Raw genomic sequence first — 23,944 nt, 5'->3', positions numbered from 1 at the left:
CATTCCCTTGGGCAGCCCCTGCAGCTGCGGCCCCTTGGTGGCCGTGGCCCAGGAGCTGCAGGATCTGATGCTGCTGCTCTGGGATGGCAATGGGACTCGTGCGCCGCTCTACTCTGGGATGTGGCAGGCGCTCTGGAGAGAACTGGAGGAGCTGGTGAAGCGGGGCCACCTGCCCCTGTGTGGCTCGTCCGGCTCCTCAGGAGCCCCCATCCCTTCGAGAGGCGTCTCTCCATCCCTGGGAGAGCCTCTACCCTTGCAAGGGTGGCACACCAGCAGAGAGCCGCCATCCATGCAGGGGCCTCAGGCTGTCAGAGACCTTCCATCCTGCCCGGAGCCTCTGCTTTCTCTGACAGCCTCCATCCCTCACAGAGGCTCAGTGAGACCTGTCTGCCTGCGCACGGTGCAGAGCCCGTGGACAGGTCTCCCAGCTCCCCTGGACTCACGGGCGTCAACAGCACGGGCGCAAGCCTGACTGTTGACCTGGTCAGGGAAAGCCCGGAAGTCCAAATGGGAGCCCAGCCTGAGGCAGGGGAGCCTCGTCAGGAGCAGCTGGCGGAGCAGCAAGCGTCCTGGAGCCAGCACTTGCCGGCCCACAGCTGCCAGGACGCTGTGCCTGTTGTGGCAGCTGGCAACAGCCCCAGCCTGGTGGTGGAGACGACCCCTGGAGCCACCAAGGGATCTCCAGGAAGCTGCCCCAAGAGAGCCCTCGAGCATCGCGAAGGCCTCTCTAAGAGCAGGTGAGATCTGGCCAGGAGCTGTCCGAGGCTCCCCCGGGGCTCTTGAGGGGCATCCCCAGGCCAGGCCAAGGGCCCCTGAGAGCAGCCTAGTCCCCGGCTGCTTCTAATACTCCTGTCTGCTTTGCAGCTGCTCCTCACGCCCCCCTGTGCCAAGCCTCAGGCTGTAGCCCCGGCCGTCCCGGGCAGCAGAGTGCAGGCCACGACGCCGGGGACAGCGACGGTGCCGCCCTGCCCCGCAGCACCGCGGCTCCTGCAGCCGCCTCTGCGCGCCGCCCCTCCCCAGCTGTGCCGCTGGCCAGCCCGGCGGCGGCGAGGAGGCGGTGGCCGCTGCCCGGTGCGCAGCTGGAAGCAGGTGAGAGCAAGGTGGTCCGCGGTGGCCCGGCCCGCCTGACTGGCGGGCAGCTGCAGGGGAGCCCCGGGCGCAAGGCTGATGGCTCGCTCTTGGCCGCAGGGCAAAGGAAGCAGCCGCAGGAGCTGTACCAGCTGGGCCCGCAGCTGGGCAGCGGCGGCTTCGGCACCGTTTTCGCGGGCACCCGCCTCTCGGATGGAAGCCCGGTGAGTGGCCGCGGCGGCCGGGCGTGGCAGCAGGGCCAGGGGTGGGGAGGGGCAGGGCTTGAGCTCAGCCCCCGCTTTCTCTATGGCTTGCAGGTGGCCATCAAACGCGTGGCCCGGGAGAGCGTCCTGCGGTGGGAAGAGCTGGTGTGTGAGCGGGGCCAGCGGGACAGGGCGGGGCGGGGCGGGCAGGGATGAGCCCGAGGCCCCGGCAGTGGCAGGCGGGCCACGGCGGGCGCGGGCTCAGCGAGAGAGCCGGGGCATGGCGGGCCTGGCCGTGCCACGGACCGGTGGTGTGGCCGGGCAGGGGGCACATGCCAAGCATCCCCTGGGGCTTGGCATGCAGCCCACGCAGAAGGGAGGCTGCCCGGGGGGGGGGCGCTGGGGCATCCCAGGGCGGGGCCAGCGCAGCAGCCACACAGCAGCATCAGGCCTGCTGCAGCCATTGTCTCCTCGTCACAGCCCGACGGCACCCGTGTTCCCATGGAAATCGTGCTGATGGAGAAGGTGGGCTCTGGATGCCCCTACATCATCCAGCTCCTCGACTGGTTCGAGCTGCCTGACAGCTTTCTGCTGGTGATGGAGCGTCCGGAGGCATCGCAGGATCTCCTGCAGCTCCTGATGCAGCACGAGTTCCTGTGCGAGGAGGTGGCGCGCTGGCTTTTCCACCAGGTGCTGGAGGCCGTGCGGCACTGCACCGCCTGCGGCGTCCTGCACCGCGACATCAAGCCACAGAACCTCCTCGTGGACCCGGAGAGCGGCGACCTGAAGCTCATTGACTTCGGTTGCGGCACCTTCCTCCAGGAGCGCGCCTTCACGCGATTTGCGGGTGAGCCCTCAGCCCGCGCCCTGCTCCCAGTGCCAGGCGCTGCACGGCCCCATTCCCTCCTGGGCTGCGGGCTGCGGCCTTCAGCCGGCTGCCGGCTCCTGGGGCGCGGCATCTGCCCCGTGCCAAAGGGCAGCCGGCCCTGCCCACAGAGAGGGGGCTGCAAAAGCCGGGCCCCGGCCCCTCGGCTTGCCCGGCCCGCAAGGCCGTGGGCTGCTGCGCTGGCCTTCTTTGCCTGGCGCAACAGTTCCTCGGCTTTGGCCACTTGGTTGGGGGACGTGGGGTGGCCTCCGTGGGAAGTTGGGACCGCCGACGCGGCCCCTGCCTCAGCCAGGAGCCGGCGCCGGGCTCTGGGAGGCAGCGGCCTGCGCCCGGACAGCGCCGCCCGTCTCCCCTAGGAACACGCGCGTACAGCCCACCCGAGTGGATCGGCATCGGCTGCTACCACGGCCATTCGGCCACCGTCTGGTCCCTGGGCGTGCTGCTGTACGTCATGGTCTGCGGGAGCCTCCCCTTCTGGGACGACCGTGCCATCGTGTCGGGGCAGCTCTTCTTCGAGCACCAGGTCTCTCCAGGTTGGTGTCCGGCCTCAAGAAGGCAGGCTGTGGCAGGTGGCGGCCCTCAGCAGCCCGGCGTGGCCCTCACGCGGCTCGGCGGGACGGCGATGTGCCCTCAAGGGCCGGCCGCAGGAGGCGGCCCGTGCCGATGGGCTCGGCGCGGCGCGCGTGGCTGAAGGAGGTGGCCGTGTCCCGCCGCGCCGCTGTCCCGCTCGGGGCAGAGCGGCTCGGGTGCTGCGGGCGCCGGGGGCGGCAGCCTGGGCAGGAGCCTTCTGCCAGTGACCGGCGCTTTCTGCCTTCTCTCCCCAGAGTGCGAACATCTGATCCGCTGGTGTTTGTCCAAGCACCCCGCGGACAGGCCAGCGCTGGAGCAGATCTTGTGGCACCCGTGGGTGCGGGGCGGGCGTTTTTGATGCCTCGCCGGAGCCTCTGCAGCACCCAGTTACCACGTCCCACGCAGGACCCAAAAATAAAACAACCTCAAACCCATTGCGGGCTGTCAAGTCTGGTCCTTGTCAGCAGCTTCAGCTAAAGAAACCCCTTGGGAAAAGGCCTAATGCCAGTGCTGCCTTCAGCCTTCTTCAAGCTTTGCATGCCTTTCCTTCAGCATGGTAACTTTGTGTCTTCCAGCACAGGCTGTACTACAGCTAGCAGGGCCTTTAACAAGCCAGGGAATGCAGCAGTGAAACGACAGCTGTCCTTTCAAGCTGATGCGGCCACTTGGGTGTCTCCTGAAGTGAAACAAGGGAGGGCTCTGGGCAGAGATGTTGCTCTGCTAGCAAAGCTGTGAGAAGAACCAGAAGCACCAAAAGGACATTTCATGTTGAGCCCTGATGAACTCTTCATCTTTCTTCCCTCTAATGGGCAGCAGGCAAATGCAGGCCAGGCCTCGTGGCTCATGGCAGAGCCTTCTTCCTCCCCAGGGAGCCTCCTCACAGTAAGGGGGGAGCCCCTCCCAGCCCGGGACTCACCCGCGCAGCCCCCCCCCCCGAGCCAGGCCGCCGCCCGCGCCCCTCGTGCCCTGAGCCAAGTGGGGATTGCCACAGCCACAGCCACATCAAATCCATCGAGCTTCACACCTCTGACAAGAGGAAAAGGGCCAACAAAACCTCCGCTCGGACCACGAGGAGAGCAGACTTCAGGCTGCAAGGTCCCCGGGGAAAATGGTTTTGAAAATGCTGGGCTCCATCAGTGCTGGTCACTTTTGAAACAGCACCTGCTAAGGGCACAGGAGCCGGTGATTGCCACGTGTCGGAAGCCAAGCAGGCGAGGCACAAGGCTGGCTTGCCTGAACAGGCATCTTCTCTGGGAAAGAGCATGGAAAAGGAAGCTGTGTGCCCCGTGGAATCCAGGTCAGCAGAAGAATACGCAGATGCTTCTTGCCACTGTAGGGAGAAGTGTGGTGCGGTGAAAGCTCAACTGCAGATGCAGGCGGTCAGAAAGAAAAAGGAGGGTGCACAATAAAAAACGTTCATGGGAAAAAACATGGTAGAAATAACATCGTGCCCTTCCATGATGTGGATGGTCACTTGACAAACAGGGACAGAGACACGGTCCAGGTGTTCCGTGCATTCTTTGCTTTTGTTTCATGCGTTCTTTGCTGCTGTCTTCAACACTGGTCCCTCCCTTTGATGCCTTAAGTTTTAGCTTTCCTAGTTTTCAAGTTCTGTACTGCCTTCGTGTGTGACTCTGAACTTCATCTAAAGTTCTCTTCACAGTGGAGTTGGACAAAACAATCCTTTTGCAGCCTGAGAACCAAGGACACCGTTGCAGCTTCAGGCCCAAAAGTGTCAACAACGGCAAAGTGAAGAAAGCAACCTGGGGAGGAAGGAAGGAAGTTGATAACCTGAAGCTGTAATTGGACAATTAAGCCCAAGAATGGAATTGGACCTAAACGTATCAGCGTGTGAAAAGCTGGGACCGCTCGTCCATCTCGTGTCCACCTTGGTTAGAGCCACGGCCGGGCTCTTGTACGACCCAAGGTGCATCCTTTGAAGGCCTTTGAATAAACACCGACTTGATTCCTTTGACACTGTCCAGTCTCTGTTCCAGGCAGTCTCTCCTAGGCATCGCCTCCCCGGTGGAAAACATTGCATTGTACCAAGGGGCACTGCAAAGTCCTTGAAGAGGGCAAGCCCTGCTCAGCAGAAAGCAAACCAGCCCTGTTTGATCCACAGCATTGCCATGCAAACGCAACACCGTGCCAGCTCTTGGGAAGAAAGAAACCTCGTGGCAGTCCAAAGCAGAGCAGTGGGAGCACCGTGAGCGCTCCTTGGCAAACGCCGATTTATTTAGAGCAGAGGCACTGCAGAGCTCAGTGAGCTGCTAACAACAAACTCTTCCTGCCCTCCACAGCCAGTTCAGGAGAGCTCCCCAGAGACAGAGGGGCTTCATCTGCCTTTGTCTCTGGAGGATCTGCTCCGGCACGGAGTGCTGGGTGTTTCCAGTTGGGAACGCTGCAGCGTCCTGGGAGCCGAGGGCTTGGCACTGCTGGCACCAGCACTGCCCCTGATGTGCCACTGGCTCCAGGGAACGATTCGCTGCAACGGCCTGAGCTCCCGTTCTTAATTCCGAGCTTCTTTCTTCCAGGCTTTCTCTGGCCAAGTGCATCTTCAGCCACGAGCCGCTTCTGCTGCTGCCTGAGGCGGGCGGGGCTGTGACGGCACAGAGGGGCTGAGCGCTGGCGTGAGGCAGGGCTGTGACGTCCTGGCCACAGCATTGTGACATCAGCGCGCTGGCGCTATATAAGAGGGGCCGGCACCCGCAGCTGCCAGCGCAGTCGCGATGGGACGGGCCGGAGCCATGGGTGACGGCGACGTCCTGCTGATTGCGCTTGTCCTGCTGCTGGCCACTGTGGCTGCCTGCTGGGCCCTTGGCCACTGGCAACCACGGAGGCGGCAGACACGGACACCAAAGCGCAGCAAGCGCCCCGCGGTGCGGCCCAGAGGCTCCCGGAGGAAGCCAGGAGCCCCTGTGGCTCCCGGGTCCTGCAGGCCTCGGGCCACCCCTCGCAAGCGGCCACGTGCTCCCGCCATTCCCTTGGGCAGCCCCTGCAGCTGCGGCCCCTTGGTGGCCGTGGCCCAGGAGCTGCAGGATCTGATGCTGCTGCTCTGGGATGGCAATGGGACTCGTGCGCCGCTCTACTCTGGGATGTGGCAGGCGCTCTGGAGAGAACTGGAGGAGCTGGTGAAGCAGGGCCACCTGCCCCTGTGTGGCTCGTCCGGCTCCTCAGGAAGCCCCCATCCCTTCGAGAGGCGTCTCTCCATCCCTGGGAGAGCCTCTACCCTTGCAAGGGTGGCACACCAGCAGAGAGCCGCCATCCATGCAGGGGCCTCAGGCTGTCAGAGACCTTCCATCCTGCCCGGAGCCTCTGCTTTCTCTGACAGCCTCCATCCCTCACAGAGGCTCAGTGAGACCTGTCTGCCTGCGCACGGTGCAGAGCCCGTGGACAGGTCTCCCAGCTCCCCTGGACTCACGGGCGTCAACAGCACGGGCGCAAGCCTGACTGTTGACCTGGTCAGGGAAAGCCCGGAAGTCCAAATGGGAGCCCAGCCTGAGGCAGGGGAGCCTCGTCAGGAGCAGCTGGCGGAGCAGCAAGCGTCCTGGAGCCAGCACTTGCCGGCCCACAGCTGCCAGGACGCTGTGCCTGTTGTGGCAGCTGGCAACAGCCCCAGCCTGGTGGTGGAGACGACCCTGGAGCCACCAAGGGATCTCCAGGAAGCTGCCCCAAGAGAGCCCTCGAGCATCGCGAAGGCCTCTCTAAGAGCAGGTGAGATCTGGCCAGGAGCTGTCCGAGGCTCCCCCGGGGCTCTTGAGGGGCATCCCCAGGCCAGGCCAAGGGCCCCTGAGAGCAGCCTAGTCCCCGGCTGCTTCTAATACTCCTGTCTGCTTTGCAGCTGCTCCTCACGCCCCCCTGTGCCAAGCCTCGGGCTGTAGCCCCGGCCGTCCCGGGCAGCAGAGTGCAGGCCACGACGCCGGGGACAGCGACGGTGCCGCCCTGCCCCGCAGCACCGCGGCTCCTGCAGCCGCCTCTGCGCGCCGCCCCTCCCCAGCTGTGCCGCTGGCCAGCCCGGCGGCGGCGAGGAGGCGGTGGCCGCTGCCCGGTGCGCAGCTGGAAGCAGGTGAGAGCAAGGTGGTCCGCGGTGGCCCGGCCCGCCTGACTGGCGGGCACTTGCCAGGGGAGCCCCGGGCGCAAGGCTGATGGCTCGCTCTTGGCCGCAGGGCAAAGGAAGCAGCCGCAGGAGCTGTACCAGCTGGGCCCGCAGCTGGGCAGCGGCGGCTTCGGCACCGTTTTCGCGGGCACCCGCCTCTCGGATGGAAGCCCGGTGAGTGGCCGCGGCGGCCGGGCGTGGGAGCAGGGCCAGGGGTGGGGAGGGGCAGGGCTTGAGCTCAGCCCCCGCTTTCTCTATGGCTTGCAGGTGGCCATCAAACGCGTGGCCCGGGAGAGCGTCCTGCGGTGGGAAGAGCTGGTGTGTGAGCGGGGCCAGCGGGACAGGGCGGGGCGGGGCGGGCAGGGATGAGCCCGAGGCCCCGGCAGTGGCAGGCGGGCCATGGCGGGCGCGGGCTCAGCGAGAGAGCCGGGGCATGGCGGGCCTGGCCGTGCCACGGACCGGTGGTGTGGCCGGGCAGGGGGCACATGCCAAGCATCCCCTGGGGCTTGGCATGCAGCCCACGCAGAAGGGAGGCTGCCCGGGGGGGGCGCTGGGGCATCCCAGGGCGGGGCCAGCGCAGCAGCCACACAGCAGCATCAGGCCTGCTGCAGCCATTGTCTCCTCGTCACAGCCCGACGGCACCCGTGTTCCCATGGAAATCGTGCTGATGGAGAAGGTGGGCTCTGGATGCCCCTACATCATCCAGCTCCTCGACTGGTTCGAGCTGCCTGACAGCTTTCTGCTGGTGATGGAGCGTCCGGAGGCATCGCAGGATCTCCTGCAGCTCCTGATGCAGCACGAGTTCCTGTGCGAGGAGGTGGCGCGCTGGCTTTTCCACCAGGTGCTGGGCCGTGCGGCACTGCACCGCCTGCGGCGTCCTGCACCGCGACATCAAGCCACAGAACCTCCTCGTGGACCCGGAGAGCGGCGACCTGAAGCTCATTGACTTCGGTTGCGGCACCTTCCTCCAGGAGCGCGCCTTCACGCGATTTGCGGGTGAGCCCTCAGCCCGCGCCCTGCTCCCAGTGCCAGGCGCTGCACGGCCCCATTCCCTCCTGGGCTGCGGGCTGCGGCCTTCAGCCGGCTGCCGGCTCCTGGGGCGCGGCATCTGCCCCGTGCCAAAGGGCAGCCGGCCCTGCCCACAGAGAGGGGGCTGCAAAAGCCGGGCCCCGGCCCCTCGGCTTGCCCGGCCCGCAAGGCCGTGGGCTGCTGCGCTGGCCTTCTTTGCCTGGCGCAACAGTTCCTCGGCTTTGGCCACTTGGTTGGGGGACGTGGGGTGGCCTCCGTGGGAAGTTGGGACCGCCGACGCGGCCCCTGCCTCAGCCAGGAGCCGGCGCCGGGCTCTGGGAGGCAGCGGCCTGCGCCCGGACAGCGCCGCCCGTCTCCCCTAGGAACACGCGCGTACAGCCCACCCGAGTGGATCGGCATCGGCTGCTACCACGGCCATTCGGCCACCGTCTGGTCCCTGGGCGTGCTGCTGTACGTCATGGTCTGCGGGAGCCTCCCCTTCTGGGACGACCGTGCCATCGTGTCGGGGCAGCTCTTCTTCGAGCACCAGGTCTCTCCAGGTTGGTGTCCGGCCTCAAGAAGGCAGGCTGTGGCAGGTGGCGGCCCTCAGCAGCCCGGCGTGGCCCTCACGCGGCTCGGCGGGACGGCGATGTGCCCTCAAGGGCCGGCCGCAGGAGGCGGCCCGTGCCGATGGGCTCGGCGCGGCGCGCGTGGCTGAAGGAGGTGGCCGTGTCCCGCCGCGCCGCTGTCCCGCTCGGGGCAGAGCGGCTCGGGTGCTGCGGGCGCCGGGGGCGGCAGCTGGGCAGGAGCCTTCTGCCAGTGACCGGCGCTTTCTGCCTTCTCTCCCCAGAGTGCGAACATCTGATCCGCTGGTGTTTGTCCAAGCACCCCGCGGACAGGCCAGCGCTGGAGCAGATCTTGTGGCACCCGTGGGTGCGGGGCGGGCGTTTTTGATGCCTCGCCGGAGCCTCTGCAGCACCCAGTTACCACGTCCCACGCAGGACCCAAAAATAAAACAACCTCAAACCCATTGCGGGCTGTCAAGTCTGGTCCTTGTCAGCAGCTTCAGCTAAAGAAACCCCTTGGGAAAAGGCCTAATGCCAGTGCTGCCTTCAGCCTTCTTCAAGCTTTGCATGCCTTTCCTTCAGCATGGTAACTTTGTGTCTTCCAGCACAGGCTGTACTACAGCTAGCAGGGCCTTTAACAAGCCAGGGAATGCAGCAGTGAAACGACAGCTGTCCTTTCAAGCTGATGCGGCCACTTGGGTGTCTCCTGAAGTGAAACAAGGGAGGGCTCTCTGTGCATTCCAGGTGCGAGTGAGCGGCAGAGAAAGATACGCTGCTCTCCTGGCAAATCTGGGAGAAGAACCAGAAGCTCCAAAAGTCACTTCGGGTCCAGCCCTGATGAACTCTACCTCTTTCCTCCCCTCTAATCGGCAGCAGGCAATTGCAGCCCCATCTCTCTTGTTTCTGGGACATCCAGCAGAGCTTTGCAGGGATGAGTAGATGCTGAAAGGGACTTTAGGATTGATGGACACGATCCAGATCCCGTGCTGGGGCAGGCAAAGTGCCTGAGGAGACTCCCACTGCGAAGGAAGGAGGCCCAGAGAATCAGCCATCTCTAGAGACTCTATGGGGCACCCCGTGGTGTTCCCAGCCTCTAATCCAGTCTCACATTCAGCAGTTGTTTCATGTAATGGAGAGATTCTGGATATCTTTTTACACCTTTTAGCCCAGACCTTTAGAACACTGGGTGGAAAGAAAGGCATTCCTACCCAGCTCCCTTTGTTTTCTCTTCTAGCTCCTTCTGAGCATCAGGGGAGAGTTCTTCCTGCAGTTGTGCACCCCAATATACAAAAACAAATATACTTTTTTTTTTTCAACTCTGAATTTCCCCTTCTCCATTTCACCTTCATGATAAGAGAAAAACCTGACTTTGTCTCCGAGGTTTTCTGTTCATTCCTAACTGAAAGCTGTTGAGATCCTGGACTTGCTCCCTCCCATGGTGTTGGGCCCATTGTGCCCTCCAAAACATCTTCCTCTACCCTAAAAACAACTGATGGAGATGGAAAGTACAGTAACCAGTCCAGTTACAAGAATGCATCCAAGTGCCAGCTACAAATCTGTGCTACCTTCTGTCTACTGCCCTGACCTACCAAAACAGGGTTTGGGGAATTATTTTTTTTTCATAAATGCACATGCTCTTTCATTTTTCTTTGCTTTTAGGAGAGCTGCCAACCCTTTTTTACGCTGAATAGCTCTCCAAATTTATACACAAACTCCTGACTTGATCTGTGATGCTTCCAGGCAGGACCCCGCCCTGAGGGGAGGGCAAGAGCTCTGTATGTCAGCACTGGTCTGGAGGCTGAGCTGAGTGATAATTTTCCCTTTTCTAATGTCCTGTGAGGGGTGACTGCCAATTCTCCAAGGGCCGTGACACATTTTCTCCAGCAGCGGAATGTCCATTGTTACAAAACTTCCATTTTACAAAGGAAACATTTCAGTTTCATTTTCTCCCTGTAGTGGAAGAGGAAAAACCACAGCTACCATTGTATATAAAACAAAAGCAGTTCAGGCAGGTTAAGTAGAAACTTCTACTCCTCAGGGTACAGCCTCACCCTTTTTACAAGGTTTTCTTTGAATGCAATGTGGAATTTGCTCAAGGTCTGATCTGCCCCCTAGCTCCTCAGGATGTCTCAAAAATTATTACCTTTTCCCGTCTCTGACAGGCAAGACCCACCCCCCACAAAATTTCGGGCAGGGCATACAAATTTGCACAAAGTGCAATTGCCTAGGCAGCCTTTAAAAACACATGCTCTAAAGCAAACCCCTCCATCCTCCTCAAGGTTTCCTGGCTGTCAAATCCTAAAGATACAATGATGATCTTTTCCGCACAAAGGGTCATGGGATAGGTACTTTATCACTAGGAATCTCCCCCAAGCCAGTATCCTGCCAGGGAGCTGCAGAGAGAGAGAAGGTCCTCCCTGAGCCTCCTTTCCTGCAGGCTGAGCCCCCCATCTCCCTCAGCCGCTTCTCATCTGGCTTGTGCTCCAGAGCCTGCCCCAGCTCAGTTCCTTTCTCTGGAAACATTCCAGCACCGCAATCTTTCTGAAACTGACCCCAGGATTCAAGGTGGGGCCTCAGAGGTGCCAGAACAGGGGGATAGCCACTGTCCTGGCTGTGCTGGCCACACTATTGCTGGCACAGACCAGGATGCCATTGTCCTTCTTGGCCACCTGGGCTCGTGCTCAGCAGCTCCCGGCCAGCACCCCAAGGTCCTTTTCTGTGGAGCCACTGGAAATTGTAGAGAACTGTCAGTGAAATGTGGACAGTTTATTAACAACTCCAATGGACCCAGTCTGATTTCGGGACTCTTTGGCCGCTTTGGTAACAACTCAAGTCAGCTCGGTTCCCCTTTAAGGGCTCCGTGGCCGCCCAAAGTAACCAGCCCGTAGCGCTGCAGGCTGGTGTTGTACCCCAAGAGAACGTGTAAACTATTTCCTTGGACACCAGTTCCCACTGTTCCAGAACGTTTGGGTTCATTCAGCGATCCCTCGTGCCCGGAGCGCCTCGCGGCCCCCCGCGTTCCTGTGGGAGCGCGCGGCGCAGCCACGCGGTAACGGCCGCTGCCCCGGGAACAGCCGGACCCTCGGCCACCAATGGGGAGCCGGGGCACGGGCGGGGCGGGCGCGGATTGGCTGGGGCCGTTGGGCGGGGGCGGGGCCTGAGGGGCCGCTGCCGGCTGAGGGGCCGTTGGTGCGGCGGAGTGGGAGCGGCGGCGGCCGGGGCGGCGTGGGGAAGCGGGCTGTGGCGGGGGAGTGACCGACCCACGGAGAGGGACTTACCCCCGGCGAGGGAATGAGTCCCACTGAGTGCCCCCTAATGGATGCCCCTCGAAGCGAGGTCTCGCGTCCTGTGCCCAGTACCAGTGCTCTCTGCCTGATCCACATCTGTACTTGCTGGCGAGGAATAGCATCTGTTTCACATCTGGAACAGGACTCCCATGCTGACCTCTAGGGTTGCTGGCATTTATTCCCTTTGGGTCACTTTCCAAGTACATTACTGTGTTACGATCTGGATGCTGTGTGTGGTTTCTCACACAACTGTTGGATGAATCCTTTTGCACAAAGGATGGTGGAATGTTGTACTGGCATTTGCTCTTTGCTGTTTAACACTTTCCAAGGTATTTTATATTCCAAAATGAAGCTTATGTACTTGAAAATAAGTATGTAGGGAATATACAAAAATATTCCTCGTGTGATATATTCCTTAATGAGGTTTTTAAGAAAAAGCTAATATATATCAACAATACCCATTTGTTTTAAATTAATGCACAAAAAATAGATCAAAATTAAAGGATAAGGAGCTGAATGTAGTTACCAACTGTCCTGCCTCCCCACCAAAAAAGGATGACAACCTTACATGAAATACATCTTTAGAGCTGGTTAGATAGCTTAGATGTATTACTGATCTGGAATCACAGCAGCTATATATTGCCATATTGGCTTACCCAATACTTAATAGAAATGTTATATTTGGTATATGTATGTAAGGGATGGTGTTTTGAGGGGTTTTCTCTTGTATGTATTTACTGTGAATACATTCTCTCTCTCCTAGGTGCTTTTGTATGTGTCAGTTCCTGACTTCTGCCATAAACTTCTCCCTGGCTATATGGGAGGTGTACAAGAAGGTGCTGTCACCCCTGCTGGGAAGATCTTCCTTGGAATATATGCACACCATGCAACCTTCTGAAATTATGGTAAGTCTGTTCTTAGAGTCTTTAATAACCATTGTGTAGCCAGAGAAAATGTGAACATAAATGCTCTCACCTTCCTCACATGTTCAGTTCAAACAAAAATGGAAAGCAATCTATGTCATCTTTTGGAATAAGTTATAGCTTTTGTATCTCTTATAATTAGTAAAACTCTTGAATCAATGGAAAAGTACTGGTTGATAATTTTGGCACTTAAATTGTCAGTGGACTATTGCTAGTATTTGGCAAGATAGTTTTACCTGCTCAAGCTCCAATAACCCAAGGGACTTGGAAAAAATGTGTGATGTGAAGTGTTAGAAAGGGTATTATAGTTGTTACTTTTTACTATAGTTACTAGCATTTGGGAGAGAGTCTAAATTCAGTTTTGTGAGGAGAAAAACTCAGCCTAACAAAGCCTGATGGGTACAGCAGAGTCTAAAGGAAGATTTATCAAAGTGCCTCATGGTATTTAATAGCTGTGAGGATGAGGAGAGATAAGTCATTTCATGAGCACTTGATGAAGTTTCTGTGTATTCTGTGCTTACTCATATTAATTAAAAGCTGTATTAATGCAGGGTCACTAACACTCCATGTTTTCTTCATATTTTAGGTGGTGTGAATAAATACTAAATCAATGGACTTCAGGTCTGGATCATTGCCCATGTGCTTTGGTTTGCAAATGCTTCTTGCTTCCACTTCTTCTCACCTACCATCATTTTTGACAACTGGATTCCTCTCCTGTGGTATGCCAGTATCTTGGGATATGCAGTGGCTGCGTTTGCAATGATGAAAGGCTGCTTTTTCCCTGCCAGTGCCAAAGACTGGTATGTGAATTTTAGTAATGAGAGAACATTAGGTATCGGAGATTAAAATTGTTAAATAAAATTGGAGTATATAAATGGAATGACAGAACATATCTCACTGGAACAGGGAGCTAGACCAGTGCATGGCAGTGGTTCTAGGCAGTGTATGGCTTCACAAGCACCATCCCTGTGTCCCATGGGACACACCATAGGACTGGCAGCCTCGGTGTCACAGATACACCTGCAGAGGATATTTGATTGTTGGTTGATTGTCAAGAGATGAACAGTGGAAGTGCTGAATTGCAGAACCTGATTTTACACAAAAGCTTGTGAAAACTGTTGTAAATTAGTGCCATTTTCCGCACCAGACAATATGAGATATGACCAACTGAGTTTTATTTTGATACTGAAACCAGACTTTGTGGAGCTACTGAGCTGAGCAGGTTGGTCTGGGGTAGTAGCTGCTATGGGCATACTTTTGGATTAGAGCTTGAGACAGTGTTGCTAACACAGGGATGTTTTCACTATTGCTGGGTAGTGTTTACGCAGCATCAAGGCCTTTTCTGCATCTCACTGCACCCACCAGGGAGGGGGCTGGGTGAGCACAAGGAGTTGGGAAGGGACTCTGCTTACCCCAACTGACCCAAGAAATATCCTGGGCCGTATGGCAGCATGCTCAGCACATAAAGCTGGAGGAAGAAGGAAATGGGGGTGTCAGAGTGATGGTATTTGTCATTCCAAGTCACCATTGCATGTGATGGAGCCCTGCTTTCCTGGAGATAGCTGAGCATCTGCCTGCAGGTGGCAGATGGGGAATACATTCCTTATTTTGCTCTGTTTGTGCGCATTGTTTTTCCTTTACCTATTAAACTGTGTTTATCTCAACCTGTGAGTTTTATCCTTTTCCTGATTCCTGTAGGGGAGTGAGCAAGCAGCTCTTTGGGGCTGAGTTGCCAGCTGGAGTTAAACCATGACAGTCCTTTTTGATGCCTGACATGGAGCTCAAAGGGTTTGAGTTTATAGCAGCTTTGGCTGGAATGTTCTGGATTGGATTTATGGCTGTTGGTGCTGTTGAGTTGTCAGGCTCCTGTGCTTGCCATGGGGCTCATTAGGGGTTTCATTTTGATTTTGCTGCTGGTGTAGTGCTTCTCTACTTCCTGTGCTGTGCCTGGGGACACTTGGATGGCAGCCATGGCAACACACTTGGGCTGGCAGGTGGCCAGGGCATAGCTGCTGTTTCTGTGCTGCTGGAACTCCACTGTGAGCTCGAGTGGAGGCAACTGTGATCTGTGGATGAGCCCACATGGGAGCTGGGCCCCCCAGGCATCAGTGGCTGGTAATAAGCCCATGGCGAGCAGGAACCTCTCAGAGCACCTGTGGCTGTGGTCACGTCCATGCCCAAGAAGGGATTGTGGCCCAAGGATAAACCTGAAGCTACTGTGGCTGTGGGTAAGGCCATGCTTAGCAGGTGCCCCATGAAATATCAGTGCCTGTGCATGGGGTCATGCTGGAGCACCTCAGAGCCATGGCTGTGAGTAAACCCTTGGCAGAGCAGTTACAGCCTTGGAGGTACTGCAGCTGTGGGGAAGGCCACATCCACTTCTTCAGTGTGGATGGAAAACTTCATATCACTTGTGGAAAATCATGTCTGTAAAAATTTAAGGTTATAAATTCTTAGTTTCAGGACAGATGAAATACTGCTAATTTTTCTCCAGCTATTTATTTTCTTGTTACATAGTTATCTTTCAGAGTCTTGAAAAAGGTTAATTTCAATAGCTCTTTGGAATTCTGTTTTCCAAGGTGAAACAAATAAAAAGAAAAAGGGATCATAGTATAAACTATGCAGCTTGTAATAACCTTGCTTGTTATGTTCAAGCTAAAAGACTTTTTTTTTAAATATGGCACAAAAATATAGTGTTAGTTTTTAGAGTAAGTAGAAAAGTGTGTATATTGAAAAGTGTTTTGTAAAAGCAGCTGAATGCACTGATCTTATGGCAGGTTTGAATGAGTTGTGTTGGTGAGAGTGTGTTTTGGTTTTGTTGCAGTCATCCTGGAGAGGATGGTCTGGGCAGGAGGAAAAGGCTCTCTGCAAACCTAGGAAACAAATGTATCTTGGAGCTGGGCTTTGTTTCACAGCTGGATCTACACACATCTGTCCTGGGTTGGTGTTTTGACTGACTCCTCACCCTGCCCCCCTTGGCCATGAAGCTGTCTGCTCCCGCGGGAGGAGCCGCCTGGGCTCGGCTCTGTGGACTGGCCTTGGTTTTTTTCTCTTCTTCTTGCGGTGGCTCGCTTGGCTCTGGCTGCTGCTGCTGCTGCTGCTGGTGGCTTTTCGCTGCTGTGGTAGTAGTTCGTTGCCTGGTTTGTTAGTTTGCTGGTTTTTTCTTGATTTTTTGGCTATATATTGCTTGAATTATTTGTTTTAGCTCGCTGTTGTTTAAGGCTTGCTGGCTGTTTTTTCTTTCCTTTCTCTCTCTCCCCCTCTCCCTTCCCCCCCCTCACCTCCCGAGGATCAGCACCAGCTCGCTCCGGAGGAACCCCGCGGCCTGCCTCTGGACACCGGCCAGAGAAGCATCTCGTCCTTCTGGTGAAGATCGAATCGTCCACGTCTCTTTTTTCCTCCCTCGGTGAAATTTTTTTTTTTTTTGCATCTGGATCTGTGCTGGGAAGTATTTCCCTTGTATGTGTTAATAAATAGGTTTTTTCCACTTTTCCCCCTGAGTGAAGTATTTTTTTCTTAAGTCTAGTGGGATAAAGAATTGGGGGTTTATTCCCTGGGGAGCTCTTCTGGGGGTTTTTTTTCCCCTAAGTTTGTCCAAACTAGGACAACATCCTTTTCTTATGTAGCCTTGGAACTTGCACTGCCCCTTTGCTGTTAATATCAATGTTATTTAAATATTGCAAGATAATCTGGACTCTCAAATCATGGTAGCCTTGCACAGCATAGTGTGTTTCCTTCTGTTCCCTGAGAAGTCTTAGATGTTTTTTGTGGGAGAAATTGCCCCTTCAAGACTAATAAAAACCCCGTTTTGGTCTGTTCTGAAAGCTTCATCCTAATGTAAATACTGTGTAAGCAGTGCTCCAAGCAGTGTCCCACTAATGTCACCCTTGAAAACTGGAATCTGAAGTACCATCAGCTGGCTCATTCATCCTCATGCCTGGGTCACTTTGTTGTATGCATGGCAGTGATGTTAAATTTGTTTCTTCCAGAATACCGAAAAGAAAAAAAAAATTGGAGAACTTTTGGGAGTGTATATTGGATTAACTTTTGTCCTGGTAGTTCCTATCAATTGATACTCTGTGGTCAATATTACCTATGAAGTTTGAAGATCACCTATCCAATCTGTGTAGTATGCTGGAAATTTCAAATATGAAAGTGTCAATTTTTGCAAAGTGGTACTTATTTAACTTGGGTTTAATAAAACATTATGGGAAAACACAGCAAAATTGTCTGGTAATTACTTGGAGCAGTTAACAAAGTAGTTTGGTTGGATTACTGTAGGAAGAAAAGTTACAAATGCTCACTTGAAGAGGGTACAAGAGGCTGAGCAACTTCCAGATTCCTTTAGATCTATCTAAGGAATAAAATAGATCCCAATGTTGTAGTGTATAACCTTTATGGATTGTCAGTGTTCAATTTATAGATGGAATGGAGTGCGGAGAGGGGAACTTGCAATACCTCTGGGAAGGAAGGATGCCTTCACACATGGAAAACCTCTGCCACCTCTGGCATGTCTGAGATAAGGGCATTTCTGATCATTTCTGAGATCAGGGCTCCACATCTGCAGCACAGGGATGGTTGTGATGGAATGGAATTCCTCAGTTCCAGTTTTACTCTGACAGTCGGAATGACAGCAGGAGAATGTTCTGTTGCCTCATGATGGCAGCCAGACTGTTTTCTGCTTTTAATTACCAGTCCAAGGTTCTGATCATCTGTTAGTCTAGAGCTGCACTGGTTAAATTGGTTCTTTTCAAGAATACAGTCTTCACTTAAGGTTAAAAGTGATGTGCAGTTGAAGACGAAACTACAATAGCATATTTTTTTCTCCATTATTTCATACAGGATAAAAAAATCTAAATGTGTATGTCAAGTCAAAAGCTTGCTTTGTTTTTAGATGATAGATCTACTTTACAGCCACTGGGCAGATAATGAAACTATTTTTTTTAAATTATGTTATCCAAACTTTTTTTAATATATATATTCCGTTAAAAGTGTAAAAAAAAATTTGCAGTCTACAGAAATATAAACTACACGTTTTATCATCTTACAAGAGTATAAATCAACAAAAAATATCTAATAACTATATGTTGCAACACTTACATCTCTATAAAGGGGTATGGAAGGATTGGAGAACCATTACAACAATAATTCATAAGAAAGGTCGTCTGAGTAGAGGAAGTGAAAACAGGAAACAGATAAGTTCAGAAGGGAAAAATATAAGCAGAGAAAAACTTGACCATGTTTTTGCAAAAAAAAACCTCACACCCTGACAAATGTTTCTAATTATATCATGTACACAATGGAAATCAAGAATTGTATTATATATTTCAAAATTATAGTCTAGAAACAGGTGGTGTATAATCTAGGATATCAACTAGTAACATTTGCAATACTTACAAAGCAGAGTCACAATAAAATTTTGAGAAAGACCTTAAACCAACTATTTCTACACTGTAAAGAGTTACAGAAGAGATGATGTATTCAAAGGTGGAAGAATAGACTCAAGGTATGAAATTTTTTTTTTCAAGCAGAATGCTAGAAAGTGGGCATCCATTAACACATGACAAGAATACAAAGAAACAGCAGCAAATAAACCCTGAGGATGCAGATGGCCAGGAAAATCCCAGAAGAAAAAGGGGAGCCCAGTAAATTACAATAAAATGTAGGAATTTGTCCCAACAGTAATAGTCTGGAAGCTCCCAGATTGCAGTCCATTGATCCACCAATCCTATCACAAGCCAAAAGGACAAAACGCTCAGAATAGGTCTATAAAAGATTGTCCAGCAGAAAAGGAAGGAGTTCCCAAGAACAGGGAAGCCCCTGCCAGAGCGGTGGAGGAGCAGGATGAGGAAGATTTCCAGCCTTATTTCCCCAAGAGCCTTCAGGACTGCCAGAGCCTCAGTGAGAGCTGCCAGAGTGCAGTGGGAGGCAGCCCTTGGTTCAGGCGTCCCTGCTCCCACACAGCCACGGCTATGGGACAAACACCCTCATGCCTGAGGCTGCAGATGGGCAGGAAAAGCCCCAAAGCAAAGCTGTGTGACCAGCCCTCACCAGTAAGGCAATGCCAGAAGAATGTGTCCCAGGAGCAAATATGCTGGAGCTGCCAATTGCCAGTGCGTGGCTCTGAGGAAAATGCAGTTGTGGCATGGGAGAAGAGAGACCCTTGGTGTGGTGCTGGACAAGATCCTCCAGCAGCAGAGGCAGTAGCGTTGCCACATCAAGCTGAGTCTCTGGAGAAGGCAGTGCAGGAGCAGGAAGAGCAAGATCTCCACAAGTGGATGACTTCCGGCAGAGTCTCCATAGCTCCCAGACCCTGCATGTGAGCTGCTGGACTGGAGAGAGAGGAAGCCCTTTGGACAGGACTGCCTGCACCCTCAGATCCGTGGGCATCTGTGAGGTAGGAATGATTCGCATAGCCAGTCTTCATTTGCCTGGAAGCCTTTTTTAAAAATGTACATAGATTTAATACTGTTTTGGCTATCAGGTTAGAATAGCTTGAGCCTGGATAGGCAATAGTAGAAATGCTCAGGTGACAGCTAAGGAATAATATACATGGTCAATTCCCTAGTAGCAGCATTGGACTTTTTTTCTTAAGACAAGTGCTTGGAGAACAATTTCATCTTCAAACGACCTTACTTCTGCTACTTAGTCGATTTTACAACCCATTTTAGACATCACGTGCCTTAACTGAATAGCGTTCCTTGTTCTCTTATTCCAAATTGTCTTTGTGTTATTTCCCCACAGGTATCAGAAGAACCTGCTCATCTCTGATCATGCACAATTGCCAGGGAAATCCAGAAAGCAAAACTGGAGACTAAATACATTCCAGAAGGTGTTTCCTGCAGCCAGACACACGGTATCAATTTCCAGAACTGTCACTTCCTAGGCCACGGCTTTACGCATGGTGTGGTGCTGCTGTAGGACAAGGGCCTTGGTGTTGTGCTGGAAGAGGTTCCTGCAGGAGAAAAGGTGGTGTTCATGTGCGCAGGGACCTCTGTGGCATCAGCAGTGGAGGAGCAGGATGCTGAAGGTCTCAGGCCTGTTTTTTCCAAGAGACTTCAGCCCTGCCAGAGCCTCAGTGAGAGCTGCTGGAATGCAGAGGGAGGCAGCCCTTGGGACAGGTGTCCCTGCTCCCACACAGCCACGGCTATAGGACAAACAGCCTCATCCCTGGGGGTGCAGATGGGCAGGAAAAGCCAAAAGCAAAGCTGAGAGTTCAGCCCACATGAATAAGGCAATGCCAGAAGAATGTGTCCCAGGAGCAAATATGCTGGAGCTGCCAATTTCCAGTGCGTGGCTCTGAGGAAAATGCAGTTGTGGCATGGGAGAAAAGAGAGCCTTGGTGTGGTGCTGGACAAGATCCTTCAGTAGCAATGGCATCATTGTGTTAGCTCAGTCTCTGGAGGAGTTAGTTCAGATGTAGGTAGATCAAGGAGCTGCCATTTCCCATTTCCTGAATCTGAAATGGTATATTTTTTTCCTTATAATTTTTTGGTGGTGTTCTTGAACTGTGTTATAGGAGCTGTATGGTATGCCTCGACACTCTGCTTTGTCCTTTGAAGCGAGGACCTGGGCTCTCCACCTGTGAAGGGAAGTTAAACTGTTCGACTGGGGACATTTAAAAGCACCAACTTATCACCTCCAAAGAGGGAATGACAGCAATAGTGTTATCAATTGCCAGGCTCTTACCAATGTTTGGGTGGACAAATGCTCTGGGTGTCTATTGGAGAGCCTCTGGTGAGAGATGCAGTGAACATCCATCCATGGGTAATGTGCTCTATGTAACCCCTGTCTGGCCACCCTGCAGGCAACCAACCTTCCTTCCTTCCTTCCTTCCTTCCTTCCTTCCTTCCTTCCTTCCTTCCTTCCTTCCTTCCTTCCTTCCTTCCTTCCTTCCTTTTCCTTCCTTCCTTCCTTTTCCTTCCTTCCTTCCTTCCTTCCTTCCTTCCTTCCTTCCTTCCTTCCTTCCTTCCTTCCTTCCTTCCTTCCTTCCTTCCTTCCTTCCTTCCTTCCTTCCTTCCTTCCTTCCTTCTCCTTCCTCCCCCTTTCTCTCTGCCTCTTTTACTATTAAAAAAAAAAAAGTTCCTCGTAGCAACATCAGGTTTTTCTTTCTCCAAGACAAGTGCTTGTAGAACAATTTCTTCTCCAAAGGACTGTATGTCTGCTACTTACTCCAGTTTAGAAACTTTTTTACATCTCTCCAGCCTTGACTGAATAGCATTCTTTCGGGGTTTGGGTTTCTTTTTTTTTGTTCCTTTTTACTTACACAATTTTTTGCCGGTAAGTTTCTAGGAACCATTTACAACTGGGTACTTACTAAGAAAACAGAAGAAGTGATCAAGCTCAGGGTGGGGTGGGGTGGGGAGGGGGGGTGGCGCATCTGGTTGAACTTCTCATCCGAGGGGCAGATAAAGACAGAGTCGCTCTCCCTCTGGGCTTCAGAGGAGGACGGTGGGAGCTGCTGCTTGGGGTAGGGAATTTGCTGACACCGCCATAACCCAGTCCGGAGCTGCTGCTGCTTCCTCTTCTTCTTTTGAGGTGAGGCTCTGCTCATGAGAGCAGCCACTGACCCGGGACCGTATTGACACCTTACCTCGCTTAAAGGTATCACCATCACCATCTGCTCGCTTTCCCGGGAATCCCGAGCTCGCCTCTCGCTGCTCTGGGTTTCTCTGCGCTGTAGCCCCGCACCCTCTGCCCTGCTGGGACATCCAGCAGCTCCAGCTACAGCCGCGAAGCTTCTGAGACATCTCATCCACCAGCCCGGGACTGCTGCTCATTCCGGCCGTGCCCTGCAGTCAGCAGTGCAGGAGCATGAAGATGAACATCTCCACCCCTGGGATATTTCTGTCAAGAGCCTTCACCCCTCCCAGAATCACCGTGAGAGCTTCTGGACTGCAGAGGGAGGCAGCCCTTTGGAGAAGTAAAAATGGGATCCCAGTTCTCTCCAAGCTGATTTTCCTAGAGGCTCGTGTCCCAGCAGGAAGTATCTTGGAGCCACTAGTTGGTAGCCTACAGCTCTCACCACACTGTGACTGTTCCAGTGGGGAAAACTCCATGCTTCTGAATGGATCATTTCCACTGCCATGGATATGATCCACTTGAAACCAAGGAAGTTCCTCCATCTCCAGGAAGCTCCCTTGAGATGGCCTCCAACTACCAAAAATGTGTTTACAGATGGAGGTCAGATCTTCTCAGGAGCATTGGTGTTAAATAAATGAGGATTTTTGCAGAGAACTGTCTTGAGTGTTCCCACTGTTCTGGATTTGACTGGGCTTCCTTTCTTCCCAGAAACTGGCACAGTGTTGGGTTTGGACACAGGCTAGGAATGCTGTTATTACAGATGGATAGTTTGGTTAGTTCTAAGTAGGGCTTTCTCTCCTCAAGCACTCTGCTGGTTCCTAGAAGCCACTCTGTATCCCATACTCTGCCATCAGGGAGGGGACAAAGAGGGAGGTGACTGGAGGGAGCATGTCCAGGACAGCTGACCTGGATTGGACAGAGGAGTATTCCGGAAAATAGGACATCCTGCTGAGTCTAACAACTGGGAAAGTTGGTCAGGAGAGGCTGGTCCCTGGTGGGATTGACTGGGCATCAGGCACAGGGTGCTGAGCACTTGTGTTGGGCATCACTGCTCTGTCCTAGGCTTTGGTTCTCTGGCTCATTTCTCCCCTTCCTGCTATTTTTCTTCCTCCTTGTTTGTCTTCACCTTCCTGGTTTTCTTCTCCTCTTTCTTCTCTTTCCAGGTGTCTTATTCTCAGTCTTTCTTCTCATTTATATATTTTTCTCTTTTTTTTTTTTTTTTTTTTCCTAATTTTTCCTCCTTTGTTTTTATTTCTCTTTTTTTCTTTTTTTTTTTTTTTTATTCTTTATTTTATTCTATTCTGATTTTTATTCTTTAATTTTATTTTTATTTTAGCCTCTTCAAGCTCTTTCCCTGTCCCAGCATGGGAGGCTGGAGTGTGTCCAACTATTCTAGAGCCCCCTTTGGCATCTGCATGTCCCTGCACAGGTCCTTTGGATGCTGCCTTCCCCTAAGGAAGTGTCCTTGTCTATAACAAGGTATAGAGGTGATTAAAAAAATGTATATTTTAATGAAAGTATTGCCCTTATAGTTCTCATAGAGACCCCACAAAAACCAGTTTTCTTTCAGATTCTCATGGCTTTATTTAGGAAATTATATTAAATATATACACCTCAAATGAGGCTAAGGCAAAGTATTAATTTAGACTACAGTGGTTATTCTACATAATTTCTGCTGTGAGCAGTCATCCAAGTCTCTGACTCTGGCAAAAGACTGATAGTCCAGAAGAAAGCACTGATCTTCCAATGGGAGAATTCACAAGTGAAGAAGTATTCCCAGAATAATTTTTTCAGGTTATATTTTCTTTGGATCTCAAAAAACATTACCACAGCTGTAAATACCAACTGATTTGCAGTTAGGGGTTGCAAGCAGCATTACCTAATGGCCCAGTGTAGGGGTGCAGAATTCAAATCTCCACTGAGCTGATCCACTATTGCACCTTTGGAACTGCAGTATCTCTGTAATAATAACACAATAAGGTCAGGAACCTTAGCAAATCATTATGCTAAAGATAACATAGCTAAAGGAGTAAATGACTCATAATAAAAAATTCACTAGAGAAGCAAATGGACAAAATGGTTTTGCAATAAATAACACTGCTTCAAGAAAATGTTGAAGAAAAAATATACTCATTAGCAAGGTACTTCTAAAATCAGCCTTCATCTTTGTTACAGAAACAAACCCAGAAAAACCTAGTGATTTCATGTACTACGTGATTTCACATATAAAGAAACTGGGCTATCTTTACATTTCAGTGACATCTTCACAAAGGTAATTGGATTAAAATTTGAATTCTACCTAGTGGTCTCAGGTCAACAAATTATAGGCCTATATCACACATCCAGAAGCCACTTTACTGCAGGATGAGGGTACTGAGGGACATCTGGAGACACCCCTGAGATCTGGGCAGCATCTGGCTCTGTGCTCAGCATTGAAATCACTCATCTGGTCCATCTTTTGTTGAGTTGCCAGGAAGTCCTACACCTGGCATATGCCATGTGCCTCCTCAGCCCTGGACTCCAAAGGAAGCTCTGGAGAAAGGCTCTGGGGAACCCCAGGAGAAAAGGTCCTACAGTGAGGGATACAAGTCTAATGAGATCTGACAGCAGCACTCCTGTGTTAGTCACCCACCTACGATTTAACCTGATGCAGGAGGAGAGAACAGCACATCCCTTATAGAACACCTTTTCTTGTATGTCAGCTTTTCCTTCACAAGTTGCACGGAGCCTGTATGCCATCCAACAGTCTCCTCC

The 23,944-nt window shown here is 53.0% G+C and overlaps 2 protein-coding genes across 2 annotated transcripts; both read left to right on the top strand.

The window, feature by feature from the left end:
* The first annotated feature begins 507 nt into the window (after positions 1–507).
* LOC130264360 (serine/threonine-protein kinase pim-1-like) lies at positions 508–3,085 on the top strand. The gene is made up of 6 exons (XM_056512460.1): positions 508–721; positions 865–1,292; positions 1,386–1,436; positions 1,752–2,118; positions 2,514–2,690; positions 2,982–3,085. Exons 1-6 carry the CDS (start codon positions 508–510, stop codon positions 3,083–3,085), a joined length of 1,341 nt encoding a protein of 446 aa, XP_056368435.1.
* A 2,371-nt stretch (positions 3,086–5,456) lies between these two features.
* Positions 5,457–8,860, top strand: LOC130264352 (uncharacterized). Its single transcript, XM_056512447.1, is given in 8 exon segments — positions 5,457–6,441; positions 6,569–6,804; positions 6,851–6,997; positions 7,091–7,141; positions 7,455–7,669; positions 7,671–7,819; positions 8,215–8,391; positions 8,682–8,860. Coding segments are annotated over 8 exon segments (2,064 nt in total). The 3' UTR covers positions 8,786–8,860.
* Positions 8,861–23,944: the final 15,084 nt, after the last annotated feature.

Source organism: Oenanthe melanoleuca, chromosome 1A (genome assembly GCF_029582105.1).
Source record: "Oenanthe melanoleuca isolate GR-GAL-2019-014 chromosome 1A, OMel1.0, whole genome shotgun sequence".
Classification (NCBI taxonomy): Eukaryota; Metazoa; Chordata; class Aves; order Passeriformes; family Muscicapidae; genus Oenanthe; species Oenanthe melanoleuca.
The sequence above is the reverse complement of the archived record's forward strand: the minus strand, read 5'-3'. Positions and strand labels throughout refer to the sequence as shown.

Excerpts from the sequence above, each read along its gene's own strand:
- LOC130264360 (XM_056512460.1), top strand. The coding sequence starts at position 508 with ATGGGAGCCCAGCCTGAGGCAGGGGAGCCTCGTCAGGAGCAGCTGGCG. Across the intron at positions 1,293-1,385 it reads GCCTCTCGGATGGAAGCCCG|GTGGCCATCAAACGCGTGGC; the intron begins GTGAGTGGCCGC and ends TATGGCTTGCAG. Across the intron at positions 1,437-1,751 it reads TCCTGCGGTGGGAAGAGCTG|CCCGACGGCACCCGTGTTCC; the intron begins GTGTGTGAGCGG and ends TCCTCGTCACAG.